This window comes from Lynx rufus, unplaced genomic scaffold (genome assembly GCF_022079265.1).
Source record: "Lynx rufus isolate CCGP_SWC_20201006 ecotype Redwood Valley unplaced genomic scaffold, mLynRuf1.p SCAF_1, whole genome shotgun sequence".
Lineage (NCBI taxonomy): Eukaryota > Metazoa > Chordata > Mammalia > Carnivora > Felidae > Lynx > Lynx rufus.
Window position 1 is genome coordinate 125,474,068 of NW_025814823.1, and position 15,152 is coordinate 125,489,219.

General features: G+C 35.2%; 1 protein-coding gene across 3 annotated transcripts in view; it reads left to right on the forward strand.

Moving 5' to 3' along the window:
- The window catches only part of GPBP1 (GC-rich promoter binding protein 1), a 76,677-nt gene that overhangs the window by 57,051 nt on the left and 4,474 nt on the right, over nt 1–15,152 (forward strand). For all 3 annotated transcript variants that reach the window (XM_047086787.1, XM_047086780.1, XM_047086797.1), the window contains 5 exons: nt 1,993–2,177; nt 2,752–2,892; nt 5,040–5,207; nt 5,656–5,843; nt 12,467–12,569. In XM_047086787.1, coding sequence (XP_046942743.1) covers nt 1,993–2,177; nt 2,752–2,892; nt 5,040–5,207; nt 5,656–5,843; nt 12,467–12,569 — 785 coding nt within the window. The remainder of the gene's footprint in view (nt 1–1,992; nt 2,178–2,751; nt 2,893–5,039; nt 5,208–5,655; nt 5,844–12,466; nt 12,570–15,152) is intronic.

The window sequence follows — 15,152 nt, forward strand, 5'->3', positions numbered from 1 at the left end:
CCCCTTGCTGATGATGGTGACTCTTTTCCTGTTGTATTTGTTTTCCTCCATTATAGTAATTTTAACATAGGACCTACTTTAAGGTAAAGAAGGTAAACTTGTGTGCTTAATGGACCATTTTGAACTGGAAGTGTGCTTATCAGCCATGTTTGAACTTCTTTAATTGTGGTGTACTGATAGAAATGTCCTCTGTTTCAGCACTTGACTTTCTGAGACCTTGCAAACTCTTACTGCCTTTTGCATTTCCCAGTATCAGTCATTACTGATTCTTGAGATTCCTTTTAGCAATCTTTTTTTTCCCCAGTTTTATTCTCACCGTCATCATCTGTTTACCAGAATAATTGCAAAGCTTAAATGGTTTAGTGCTATTTCTAGGGTTCTTTTTTCATCTGTGAGATCTTTCTTTCCCTTCTTCTTCTTCCTCTTCTTCTTCCTCTTCTTCTTCCTCTTCTCCTTTTTTCTTCTTCACTTATTTTGACAGAGAGAGCACGCATGCGTCTGAGCAGGGGAGGGGCAGAAAGACAGGGAGAGAGAATCCTAAGCAGGCTCCATGCTGTTAGCACAGTGACTCTGTGGGGGGCTCGATCCCATGAACTGTGAGATCATAACGTGAGCCAAAATCAAGAGTCAGACACTTAATCAACGGAGACACCCGGGCACCCTGAAACATCTTTATACTTAATTTTTGTTTTGTTGACTTAATTGTGTAAGTTCTTTAGAAAAGCTGTATATTGCTGATTTAATTTCTGTTTTTGTGTGACCAAAGATTTCTTTCTTAGCCTTTATTCCTTGGGCCTTGTAAGGCATCCAAGAAGTTGGAATATTTGCCTTAGTAGATTAGCCATGTGTTTAACTTTTAAGAGGATTTGCTCAGTTTGCTCTAGGTTCTTGTTCTTTTATACATCAGCAGTAAAATGAAGTAGCATACCAGCTCTATATTTTGAAGATTTTGAAGCCTCAGATGAAGTTTGAGAGTCTCTTCATGCCCCTATAAGTCCTTGTTTAGTTTTTGAGATGATCCAGTAGGAATTTTGGTTTGGTTTGTTTGAGGTGGGGCATCATCACAAACATTTAGGCAACTCAACATGTCACAGGAACTTCTTTAATAAACAATGCTAATCTTGATTTAGATTTCCTAAGCTTTCTCCCCTTAATTCTTTTATTCTAAACTCTTCAACTATGAAACTGACACTTAGAGAATTTTTGTAAAGGAAGAAAGACATACTTCACCACAGTAATTGTGAACATGCTCACGTGTAATACCTACACTAACTAAATTCTGGGATTAAAATTAAACTCTATGGGCAGGTTTTCATATTTTAGCAATTGAATTTCTCTTGAGAAAACAGCTCTGTTAGCAATTATTCCTAGTACTATCTTCAGAAGAATTGAGTTTGTTACCCTATAACTTACATAATGCCTTCATTATAGTTAGATGGCCAGTAAATATTTGAATGACTTGGTATTGTGAAAATAGAATTCTGTTTTTTATTAGTCACAACTTGAGTAGCAATTTAGAAATTGAGGGACTATAGTTCTTTGTTTATTGATAGTAACTTTGTAAGTGAGATAAGAATGAGAAGGAGTTAGAAAAACTATTTTTTGAAAATGGAGAAGAGGAAAATATAATGTACTTTATATTCTAAGCCTTAGGAGACTAGAATGAAATTTGCAATTAAAAAATTTAATTAACGTTTTAGGCCAGTGTTCAGCTGAATTCATTTGTATTACTTGACATTGTGCAATCCTTGCTATATTCTGTTTATGTTTTAGCTTTATTTATGAAGCAGGAATATAGCTTATACTTATTTAGCTTAATTATTTTGCCCAGGAAGCAGCAATTATTTTTAAATATAATCAAGGATTGGATTATGCTGTTTTTGTGTGTGTGTGTGTGTGTGTGTGTGTGTGTGTGTGTGTGTGTGTGTGTGGTTTAATTTTATGCTAAAATTTAAACTGTATGTAACTCTTGCTCGTGCTTTATTTATGCAGAATATCCTCCGAATCCTAAATCTAGAGCTCCAAGGATGCTGGTCATTAAGAAAGGTAATACAAAAGACTTACAGCTATCTGGATTCCCAGTAGTAGGAAATCTTCAGTCACAACCAGTTAAGAACGGGACTGGTCCAAGTGTTTATAAAGGCTTAGTCCCTAAACCTGCTGCTCCACCTACAAAAGTAAGTTCTAAATTGTTTAAAATGCAAGTTTTAAGTTGGTACCAATTGGGTTACTTTGAGAATAGAATGTTAAAAAATTTTATACCAAAGTGGGAGGGGTTGTTGGTGGGATACTGACTTTAAAGTGGAAAGAGTTCACCCATTGTGTATCATTACTTTTAATTATCTTTTAAATGATGTGTGTGTTTGCTCATGTATGTGTTTTCTTATATTATTGGTAGTAAATCTATAAAATTTTGTTTTGCTAAATATAGTACATAGTGCTGTTTCCTTGGTGTTCAGTGTTAGGTTTTTGGAACTCGTACTTGTGTTTTCTTGATATTAGGCAAAACAAACCTGACTTTAGGTTTGTAAGACCTTGTAAAAATAGTAATGTAGTCAGATGTTTTTTGTCTAAATACCAGGCTTTGATTTTAGTTGTAGAAAAAGAAGAGAAATATGTAGGAATGATTAAGATGTAATACAATAATTATTTTTATGAGTCACACACAGTCATCTGTATTGTGTTCACTTTGTTTTTCTCCTCTGAATAATCTGGTTTTGATAGACATTCATGTTTGATGTTTTCCTCTAGCCTACTCAGTGGAAAAGCCAAACTAAAGAAAATAAAGTTGGGACTTCTTTCCCTCATGAGTCTACATATGGTGTTGGCAACTTCAATGCTTTTAAATCAACTGCCAAGAATTTTAGCCCATCAACAACTTCAGTGAAAGAGGTATGTTACTTAAAATTATTCCTGAGGAATGCAACATATCTTAATCATACAATGTAATAGTGAACAAAAGGCATAGATTCATTAAATGAATACATTAAAATGAGATATTTTAGTTCTTCCCTAAAACTTGATTCAAGTACTTTGCTCTTTGCTAATCAGTTTTGCACTTTAAGTATGGATAATTTAAGTATATATTTAAAAGTTTATTAAAAATTTTTTTAATGTTTATTTATTATTCAGAGACAGAGCATGAGCATGGGAGGGGCCGAGAGACGGGGAGACAGAATGTGAAGCTGGCTCCAGGCTCTGAGCTGTCAGAACAGAGCCTGATGTGGGGCTTGAACTCACAAACTGAGATGATGACCTGAGCTGAAGTGGGATGCTTAACTGACAGCCACCCAGGCACCCCTCTTAATGTATTTTTGAGAGAGCACAAGCAGGGAAGGGTCAGAGAGAGGGGGAGACACAGAATCCAAAGCAGGATCCAGGCTCTGAGTTGTTAGCACAGAGCCCGATGCGAGGCTCGAACCCATGAACCATGAGGTCATGACCTGAGTGGAAATCAAGAGTTGGACACCCAACCCATTGAGCCACCTAGGCTTCCCAGTGCCACAAATAATTTTTAAGGAAAGGATTATGACAGTTGCAGTTTTGACACTTATGTTAAGAGTTAGGCTATGCTGTAGGATTGAACTTTGACTGAAAATGAGGATTTGTATTATATAATCTTCCATTGGGTATGATGGACATTTCATTATTTTATTAACATGTTTTATTAGTGTTAACACTTAAGGGGCAAGAGAGGAGAAGAGGGAGGGGAGGTGCATATTGTTACTTTATGGACTTAATATGCCTGGTAGCTTAAGTATTTTTTTGTCATTTGGCCAGGTTTCTGAAACTTCTAGACCATCGAGTTCTCTGATTAGTTTAGGGTCAAAAGACACTTGTGACTATGTTGCTACATTTGAAATTGCTCTCAGTACTTTGTTGGAACATCATAGCCTGTCATAATCATAGAAAGTTAGAACTGGAATGAAGGGACCAGCATTCATAGCTGGTAATTGTGGCTTAGATTCCTTATAGTTTGTAGATAGTGTTGCCAATAGTTAAGCATTACGGTAGTTTTCCATGGCTACAAATTTTTGTGACACGGAGTTGTAACATTCTATTTTCTAATGTATTCCACTGTCAGAACCCCCAAAACAAAAGGACTCTAGTACAGGTCTCTCCTTACCTCCCTCCTGCCCAACCACAAATATTTTCCTTGGTGAAATCCTACCTGATAAACCCTCTGTGTATCTGTGTGTAAATAATTATAAAATAGGTTTTATTGGAACTATTTTTAGGACCCTAAAACTGAGGAACACAGTTTTAAAAACCACTCTTATATGTATTTTAGGCATATTTAAATAGCTTTAGAATATTTTATAAAATTGTATTTAAACTCTTAATTTAGGGGGCACCTGGGCAGCTCATTCAGTTAAGCATCTGGCTCTTGATTTTGGCTCACATCATGATGTCATGGTCGGGCTCTGTGTTGGGTGTGGAGACTGCTTTAGATTCTTTCTCTCCCTCTCCCCACACCCTGCTTGCACACATGCCTTCTCTGTGTCTCTCAAAAAAAAGTAATTAAAAAAAACCCTCTTAATTTAAAACAGTAGTTTTTAGTATTGCCAGACCTTAATTGTTTTATGCTATAACAAAATCGTTTTGTTTTTGTTTTTTTTTTTTTTTTTTAAAGAAAAGTCTTTTGGGGCACCTGGGGGGCCAAGTCGGTTGAGTGTCCCACTTCAGCTCAGGTCATGATCTCGCGGTTCGTGAGTTCAGGCCTCACATTGGGCTCTGCCAACAACTCAGGGCCTGGAGCCTGCTTCGGATTCTGTGTCTCCCTTTCTCTTTGCCGCTCCCCTGCTCACGCTGTCTCCCTGTCTCTCAAAAATGAATAAATGTTAAAAAAAAATTTATAAAAGAAGAAAGAAAATCTGCTCATTCACTGGGGTAGATAAAACATACAGGTATAGAAGAAAATAGACTTAAAATCAGTTTTGTATTGTGAATAAAGATGAAATAGGAAGTTGTGGTAGTTGTGAACTTTATATTGATACGCTTTGTCTACATGTTTATTAATATTCCTGAATTTTTTCTAGTGTAATCGCTCAAATTCCTCTTCACCTGTTGACAAACTTAATCAGCAACCTCGTCTAACCAAACTGACACGTATGCGCACTGATAAGAAGAGTGAATTTTTGAAAGCATTGAAAAGGGATAGAGTAGAAGAGGAACACGAAGATGAAAGTCATGCAGGCTCAGAGAAGGTAATTGAACTTGTAGTAACTCTTGGTTTGACATTAACATGTCATTGAACTATTTAGACAAATAATCATTTAAGACCTTTGAATAAACTTTATCAAAATAATCATCTTCCTGAAAGCAACGCTAGTTTGTTTATTTGCATAAAGAATGACTTCCTTTCTGAAGCAGTTTTTGCTCATTCTGGTGTTCCTGTGCAAAAATGTTTTCTTCTGTTTTCCACATTGCCTAGCTTCATCCTTTTGATTTGCCTTTGTTGAATAGTCATGAAGAAATAGTTGGAAAGCTTTGGGGTATCCTTCACAGCTTAAGTTTACATGGTCTGAGAATGTCTCCTAAATTTAATGATTATAACATTTATGTATTGTCTGGAAATGTAACAAGAGTCTATTAAAATTTTTAGCAATTGTATTCTCTATCTCATTCTTTTTTTTTTAACTCCCCCTAAACCAGGATGACGACTCATTTAATTTGCATAACAGCAATAGTACTCACCAAGAAAGGGATATAAACCGAAACTTCGATGAAAATGAAATTCCACAAGAGAATGGCAATGCCTCAGTAATCTCCCAGCAGATCATTCGGTCTTCAACCTTCCCACAAACTGATGTTCTTTCAAGTTCGCTTGAGGCAGAACACAGGTTAGTATTCATTTTTATTCTTTTCTTTGTGTTCTTTACAGGATTTTGATATTAGTATGGAAACGTTGTGATCTATTTAACAGTTTCATTGAGTTATTTACCACAAATTTCCCCCATTTTAAGTGTACAATTGTATGATTTTTGGTATATTCAAAGTTGTGCAACTGTCAACACAATCTTATCTCCACTAAGAGAAATCTGTGCTCACTTGCATTTATTCCTCTCTTTTTTCTGTGTCTGAGGTAACCACCAGTCTCCTTTCTGTATCTATAGATTTGCCTTTGCTGGATATTTTATAGAAGTAAAATCATACTTTGGTGTTTTATGTCTGGTTTCTTTAAGTTAGCATATGCTTTCAAGATTCATATTGTAGCATGTGTCACTATCTTTATTCACAGTGCACTATATGGTTCTATCACATTTTGTTCATTAATTTTAATGAGAATTGAGTTGTTTGTACTTATTGATGATGCTGCTCTGAACATTCATGTACAAGTGTTTTGTACTGACATGTTTTTAGTCCTTTTGGTGGTAGATATTGGGAGTGGAATTGATATGTTTAACATTTTGAGACTGCCAAACTATTTTCCAAAATGACTGTACTGTTTTACATTCTCATCAGCATTATATGAAGGTTCCAGTTTCTCCATATTCTCACCAACATTTGTTACCATCTGCCTGTAATTTAGCCATTCTTTTTTTTTCTAATTTTTTTTTTAAGTTTTATTTGAGAGAGCACAAGTGGGTAGCCGTGAGATCATGACCTGAGCTGGCCCCTAGAGTCAGATACTTAACCAACCAAGCCATCTAGGTATCCCTAATTTAGCCATTGCAATGGAAATGAAATGAAGTGCTATCTTTTTGTGGTATCTTTAATATGTGGATAATAAGAGGTATCTTTAATACGCATTTCCCTTAAAACTGACAGTGATGAACATCTTTTCAAGTACTTATTAGCCATTTGTATGTCTTTTTTGAAGAAACTTCTGTTGAAATTCTTTGTCCATGTTTAAAGTATTTGTCTAATTGTAAACATTCTTTATATATTTTGAATATAAGTCCTGAATCATAGGCATAATTTGCAGGTATCTTTTCCCATTGTGAGTTGTCTTTTCACTGTCTCAGTGGTACTGTTTGAAATAAAAAACTTTTGATGAAGCCCTGTTACCAGTTTGTGTGTGTTTGTGAGAGTGAGTGAGTGAATGTTTGTCCTGCCTCCCCCCTTACTCTCCCGGCCTTCCCATAACTCTATAGTTAAGAACAGGTATTTTTTGTAGAAATGCCTTACCCTTCATGTGGTCTTGAAATAAACCACATGGTTTAGCATTAGTAAATGAAAAATTTGTGGACTTCTGCTTAATTGCTTTTGATTGTTTTGTTTGTTTTAATTTTAAAAGAAGACTTTAATTGTGTTACAGAAATATACTTCAACTGATTTAACTCCTCCATGAAGGGAGAAATTATGGCACCAAAACTTAAGCTCTTCTGCCATAGATACTAGGATTATTTTAGATTATTGTTCAGTCTACAGTTTTCATTTTTATAAGCTTGATTCCATACATATTTATGCAGTTTGCCAATACAACTTCTAAAGCAAGAAAATGCTAATATATGCAGTTATATCATCATGTATTAGTCTGCAACTGCTTTGTGTAAGATGAAATTTAAAAAATTTTGTTTATTTTATTTTGAGGGGGAGAGACAGTTGGGCCGGAAGGGGCAGAGAGAGAGAGTGAGAAATTCCCAAGCAGACTCTGTGCTGTCAGCAGAAAGTCCCACGAGGGGCTCGAACTCAGGAACCTGCAGATCATTACCTGACCCAAACAAAACCAAGAGTCTGATGCTCAACTGACTGAGCCACCCAGGTGCCCCACTTGTCAGGTTTCATTATATCATCAAGATAGTTTGAATGGCTATCAGTTGAATGGCTCCAACTGATAGATTTGTGGTATCATGACTTGAGCAGAAGTCAGGAGCCGGACATCTAACCAGCTGAGCCACCCAGGTGCCCTTGAATTGTTGTTGACTAAAAATTCTTAACACCTTCTGGGACCAGGCTAAGTGTCAAGTGATACTTGTTAACTGCCTTAGTGATCAACTTGACTTTGTGTTTGGTTTAATGCCATTTCTCAGAGAATTTCATTTAATTCTAAGACAAGGGGAAGTGGGCTATACCTACTGTGGAATAACTTAAAAATTTATATTAAAGACTCCTTTAAGTCTTTGGTCTTTTTGGCCCAGTTCATTATTATTTATTGTCCTGATGATTTTGGTTCCCTTTTACCAAAGTATGTTTTGCTCTTTTTAGATGCAGCTGTAACTATTGTATATTAGAATACAGGCATTTGTTTTGATTTTTATAATCCCATACTAACTTGGACTTCATTTTTCCTTAGAATAATTTAATTGGCTGATGATCAATGCAAATGCACTTTTGATGAGAGTTAATTTAGCTAGATGAATTTCGAGCTGACTTAACTATGTAATCTATAAATTTCCTTGTTTGGGCAAACTATATTTTATTACTGTACATTTAGTATGAATGGATCAGTAACTACACTTTTTATTCCCACCCCAGTTGTAGAATTCCCGTTTACCTCATACTATATAGATTGTGACTGAGATTAGGCTGAGTAATGTCTGCAATGTCCTGTGATGCAGAAAATAATAGTAAGCATTAATTCCTTTTTTAGAAGATAGGCATAAGTAGACATTCCAGTATTTTTTCCCATTATTCTAGTATATCTTATATACCCCCTTTGAAGCTACTGTTCTGTAGTATAGGTATAATTTGTGACACAATTTCTCTATCAGGGATCCCTCTCTCTGTTTCTCTTTTATAAGTAGTGCTGGTGCGATCATCCTTGTATTTATATCCGTAAACATTTGTATAAGTGTGTATAAAACATTACTAGGAATGAAGTTGATTGGTCACATGGGCACACCTAATTAGACTCTGCTTTGTTAGTACCCAAAGATGTTTTTTCCACTTTCCATTTTTACCAGTAGTCCTTTAAATATTTCTACTCAGTTGATAGAAAAGAAGTCTTGTCCATAGAAAGGAAAGTATACAAACCAGACGTTCTAATGATAGTAAAAGATAAGTTTTCTTTTAGGGGAGATACAGTATAGGCGATAAAATAAAGGTAAATTATTTACCTATAAAATCTCTTAAGACTGTGGTAAAAAAAAGTTGAAACTTAATGCCTTTTGGTTTTTATATATGCCTTCAGTATTTTGTAGCAAAAGAAAGTTGAGCCATACTTGTTTGAAAATATTCTTGATAACCCCGATACCTATAATGAGTGTTTTAATTTTAACACTTCATTATTATTTCTTCATTTGCAGACCTATTTAGTGTAGGAAGTATTTTGGTGGTTTCTTTGATTCATGAAGACTCCGGGAAGAGAGATTTGAAGTTCCACACCTCAATACAGTTTGGTCCTCTGGTGGTGATTAACAGGAGAAAATGGAGAGAATAGGGTTTAGGAACCAAGCTAAATAGAGCAAGAAGAGAACATTCTAAATTGGAATAAGCTGTAGCGGGGATGGGTGGGAACCCATGCTGCATAAGGAGATTATCAATGATGACTACTTAAATGAATATTTCATTATATATATGTCTTTTTTTTAAGATCTAATATTATTTTGTGGAAATGTTGTGTGTTCTAAAAAGAATTCCAAGTCAGTAAAAAGAAGTAAACCTACTACTACTTTGGAAACATTTTAACTTTTTAAAATGTTTATTCATTTTTGAGAGGGTGAGTGGGGGAGGGTCAGAGGATCCCATGTGGGCTTGGTGCAGTGAAGCCCAATCCAGGGATTGATCTCCTGAACCTTGAGATCATGACCTGAGTGGAAGCCAGAATTTTTTAGCTTGAGTTTTCTTTCTGCTTAATATAGTATACGTTGTGTATGTGTTCCACAGATAATATATTAATACATTTTTTAGGTAACAAAGTTAATGGCTTCTTCTAGATGTGGGGTTTTATTTCTTTGAAAAGGAGGTGGTATTTCTTTTCCATGGCTTTAGATTTCCTGTAAACTTTAGTTCTTAAGTTGTGTGCATATTAAGTACTTACATTAATTGAATTTAACAAACCAGGTGTCAGCGATACAGATCACAAGGATGAACATTGTGTTGCTCACATGTGTAAACTAAAATATAAAATGATAAGTTATAGAAAATGTAAAATAGGAAAAATACGGTATTTTTAATTTGGTGTCAAGTTTCTTAATTACTTTTTTAAGTTTATTTATTATGAGAGAGAGAGAGACAGACAGACAGTGTGAATGGGGGAAGGGGAGAGGGAGAGAGAGAATCCCAAGCAGGGTCTGTGCTGTTAGAACAGGGCCACATGTGGCGCTTGAACTCAGAAACTGTGAGATCATGACCTGAGACAAAACCAAGAGTTGGATGCTCAACCAACTGAGCCACCCAGGTGCCCCAGTTGTCAAGTTTCAATATATTATCCAGATAGTGAAGATAGCTTGAATGTTAGAGGGGGTAATTGTTGTTAAAAGCATCAAATGAATTAGCACAAATGAGTGCCAGAGAAATTCAGGGGGAGTTTGGGGTAAATCTCATAGCTTGAGTACCAGTCAGAAAGTTGTAATTCAGAGCTAAATTAAATCTTTAAAGGTGAAACATTATCTTATTAATGTGGATAACTGGATAGTCATTTTGGAAGAAGAGGGTGTGAAGGGATGTTTAGGATTGACTACATAACCTCATTTGTTTTAGGAGCAAGGAGTGGAGTATCTTGACAGGAGAGTATAGTCCTTAATGGAATTAGAGATGATGTTGAAGAGGCAGGGCCTTCCAGATTAGTCAAGCACTGTCATTGCTTCAGATGAAGAAATAGCTCAGGGAAGTGAAGGAATTTATCTTTGTTCTTTACCTGTTTGTGGCCCAAGTCTTCTGCTTCTAAACCTATGCTTTTTCTAATGTAAGGAATTTGAATTTGTGGTCATGGTGTTAAAGTTAAGGAGTTTGTTCTTGAGGAAGTGGAAAGCCATTAGAAACACTTAGTATGTAGTTATTGTGAAAGTGGTGTAAGGGTGATTTGGTAGTAGTTTGAAAGAGCCCAAGGAGAAACGCTAATGAGAAGTAAAGGTACAAATAACAGTCACAGTATATTCCTAACTGTGGGGAAAATTATTTGTTTTGAAAGCTATTTCAGGAACAGTTAACAGTTACGCCCTCTGGAAGCGGAAAGATGTGAGAATGGACATTTAGGAATACTTGTCTTTTATACAATTTGAAATAACTTGTTTTGTTTGCATTATTGTTTGGTTAACATGCAGTTTTTAATAGTGAAACAAGTGAGTATCTAGCAAAAGTAGTTAGATTGCTTTACCAATCTAAATATGTAGACTCTGGACTGGATAGCATTGGGAATGAAAATACCATTCCACAGGGAAGCCATCTAGGTTAAAGAGTGAAGACTGTGTTGGAAAAGAAGTGTTAAGTGATTAAAAGGATAGTAATTAACGATGATTATGACATTTTGGTCTAGAGGGTTTGGTACAATATATACTAACTTGGGAAGCTGGAAACCAGAATTCTGTTTCCTTCTTTACTGTCAGGTAGGCACATTATTTTACTTCAGTGATCTTGATCTTTTTACATGTAGAATATGAGTGTAGTGTTAAATTTTATTCAGATTCTCTGAACATTGATATTCTGAGATTATTTGAAAAGGTACAGGACTCTTGTGGCAGGCTCAAGTTGAAAGATGGGTAGTCATAGAGTAACAAATATTTAAGAGACATAATTATTAGAAAACAAATTATTAACAGACCAATACATGCTATATATATATAAGTTTCAGCCTCATATATATATATATCTATATCTATATATATATATATATATAGATATATAGATATATAAGAGGCTGAAACTTTGAAATTGTTGAGTCAGATGCATCAGCTATGACTATGGTGGTGGTGTTTACCTGAGTGGAGAAAGTGGTTGGTTCCCCCTCTCTCCCCTTTGGGATTCTCTTTGCCTAAGATGGAGGTATTTTCTTTAAAACATGGAAGGAAAAGAGAATAACCTTATGATTTTACTTATTTGGATCCTAGTTAAGAGTGTTTAAAAAAGTTGTCTTTCTGTTATTGTAGAGCATAATGCCAGTTTCAAATTGAATTATGTGTTAAGGTTGATTACAGGTGGTATCAACAGAAAAATACAGTATAAAATGCAAAGTAGGGGGTTACATAACTCAGTCTTTTGTCTTCAAAGTAAAAAACTTAATGAGTAGCTAAGAATGTGATGGATTGTTGTGGTGTTAAGGAAAATGAGGAGTATTGCTTTTACTTTTAGTGTAAGAATTTAGCAAAATTTTTTCAGTGTCTAGAGACCCTTTTGCAAATTTCCAGCCTAGAGAACCTCTGACAACAAGGTAAAGCAATTGTGCAATTTATTCTGAAGCTTATTGGGGTTTAACCTTACTGGTTCATTTTCAGAAAGATTCAAAAACAGAGTAAAAAGGCTCTTTATGTATTTTGAGGACTGTGTGTAATGGATCTGGATGGTGTTTTCTTGCACATAATATAAGTGGAATTATCTTACTTGGGAGAAGCTCTCATTTACTTATTTCCTGTCCTCTTTTCAGATTATTAAAGGAGATGGGCTGGCAAGAAGACAGTGAAAATGATGAAACGTGTGCTCCCTTAACTGAGGATGAAATGAGAGAATTCCAAGTTATTAGTGAACAGGTAAGAGGACCTGAATCATTCAGGTTCATTTTAAATTGCCTTTTCTTAATGAGAACAACATATTACATTGAGCATTTTTTAAGGAATTTCCTACTTAGGAATTTATTAGCCATCACAGCATAGGTCAGACTGCACTGACAGTGTGGAGCTCTTTGTGAGACTCAGTCACAGACTGCGAGATCATGACCTGAGCCAAAACCAAGAGACAGAGGCTCCCCAGGCACCCCGGAATTGCCTTTGTTTTAAACAGGTCTGCAGTGCTTGGGAATTAGTGTAAATAATATGTCTATGATTTGTCATGTTCCAGACTTTTTTAAAAAAATAGTATAGGGATAAAAAATAGAAAACATCAGTAGCTTCCCAGATGGCTTCACCTTTTACCTTTTCCTTACATAAGAATATTTAATGCTCTAACACATCCTGGTTTTTTTTTTTTTTTTTTTGTCTCCATAGTTTCCTTTTTGAAAGAGTATTAGGAAATGTTTGATAGAATTGGAATTGCTTGATCATATGGTCATCTGTGTTTAACTTGAGGAACTACCATACTATTTTTCCACTGTAGCTATACCATTTTACATTCCCACCATTGGTGCTCAAGAATTTGTTTGTTTATGGTTAGTAGCTATCCTAATGGTTGTTAAGTGGGTATCTCTTTGTGGTTTTGATTTGCACTTCTGTATTGGTTAGTTGATGTTGACTCTTCATGTACTTACTGGTCATTTGTGTATCCTCTTGGGAGAAATGTTTATTCAAGTACTTTGCCCATTTTTAAATCAGGTTGTTGCTGAGTTGTGGCATTTCTGTATGTGTTGTGGATTTTCAGTCTTCTATGATTTACAAATAATTTTCTCATACTCTGTAGTTTGCCTTTGTTACTCTTTGGATTGTATTCTTTGATGCAAAGAAGCTTTAAATTTGATGTAGTCCAGTTTATCTCTTGTTTTCCATTAGTTTCCTGTACTGTTATTGTCATATTCCAGAAATTATTGCCAAACTTAATGTCATGAGTGTTTTCTTCTTATTGTTTTGTAGTTTTGGTTCTTACATTTAGATCTTGGATCCATTTAGTTAGTTTTTTGTTTGTGTTGCAAGGACTACCTTAATTCTTTTGCATGTGGATATCTCAAAACTTTGTCAAAAATCATTTGAGTATGCATTGTCTCTTGAACAACACAGGTTTCAACTGCCTGTGTCCCATTTTATATGCACATTCTTCACAGTAATATACATGTATTTTCTGTTATGATTATCTTAATGTTTTCTTTAGCTTTATTATAAGAGTACTGTGTCTAATATATACCATACAAAATATGTTAATTGACTTTTTGTTATCTGTAAGGCTTCCAGTCAACAATAGGCTATTAGTAATTAAGTATGGGGAGTCAAAAGTCATACATGGATTTTCAGCTGTGTTTAGGAGGGGAGTTGTTGCTCCTAACCCCTCCTGCATTGTTCAAGGATCGACTGTATATGAAGGGATTTATTTCTGGGCTTTCTGTTCCATTGGTCTTTGTTTTAAAAAAAAAAAAATTTTTTTTTAATGTTTATTTTTGAGAGAGAGAGAGAGAGAGAGACAGAGCTCAAGAGGGGAAGGGCCAGAGGAGAGGGAGACACAGAATCTGAAGCAGGCTCCAGGCTCCGAGCTGTCAGCACAGAGCCTGATGCGGGGCTTGAACCCACAAACTGTGAGATCATGATCTGAGCCGAAGTCAGACGCTTAACCAACTGAGCCACCCAGGTGCCCCATTGGCCTTTGTTTTTATGCCAGTATCACGTTGTTTTGATGATTGCAAGTCTGTAATAAGTTTAGAAATCAGAAAGCATGAAACCTCCAACTTTGTTGTTTTTAAAGATTGTTTTGGTGATTTGGAATCCCTTGAGATTCCATATGAATTTTGGATGAGTTTTACTGTTTCTGCAGAAAATACCTTTGGGATTTTGCTAGGGATTGCATTGAACCTGTAGATGGCTTTGGATGTAATATTCACATCTTAGTAATAGTCTTCTAACCCAGGAGTATAGGATGCCCTTACATTTATTGGTCTTTTTAAAAATTTTTCAGCAATGATTTATATTTGTCTTGTGGAAATTTTTTGCTTTCTTGGGTTAAGTTTATTCTTTACACTTATTCCTAAGTATTATCTTTTTAATACTATGGTAAATAGAATTGTTAATTTCCTTTTCAGATTATTTATTGTTACAGAAACACAACTGACTTTTGTGTATGGATCAGTATACAGCTTTGCTATTTTTGTTCACAGTTTTTGTGTGGAATCTTGAGGGTGTTCTCCATAAAAGGTCATGTCATCTGTGAACGGATAATTTTACTTATTTTCCATTTTTATATTTCTTCAGAATTTAAATTTTTTATTCAGAAGTTCTTACTGAGCCATGTGTTCACAACATCGTTGTGAAGTTAATGATGGGTGATAGTTGTGAAGGGTTTTTGGTCAAGTTTATTGTACTATATATTTTACATATAGAAGTTTGACTTTAAGTGTATGGTTGGCTGAGTTTTTACAGGTGTATATAGTTGTGTAAACCATCATCTCTTTTTTCATTCATTTCTTTTACTTCCAGTTC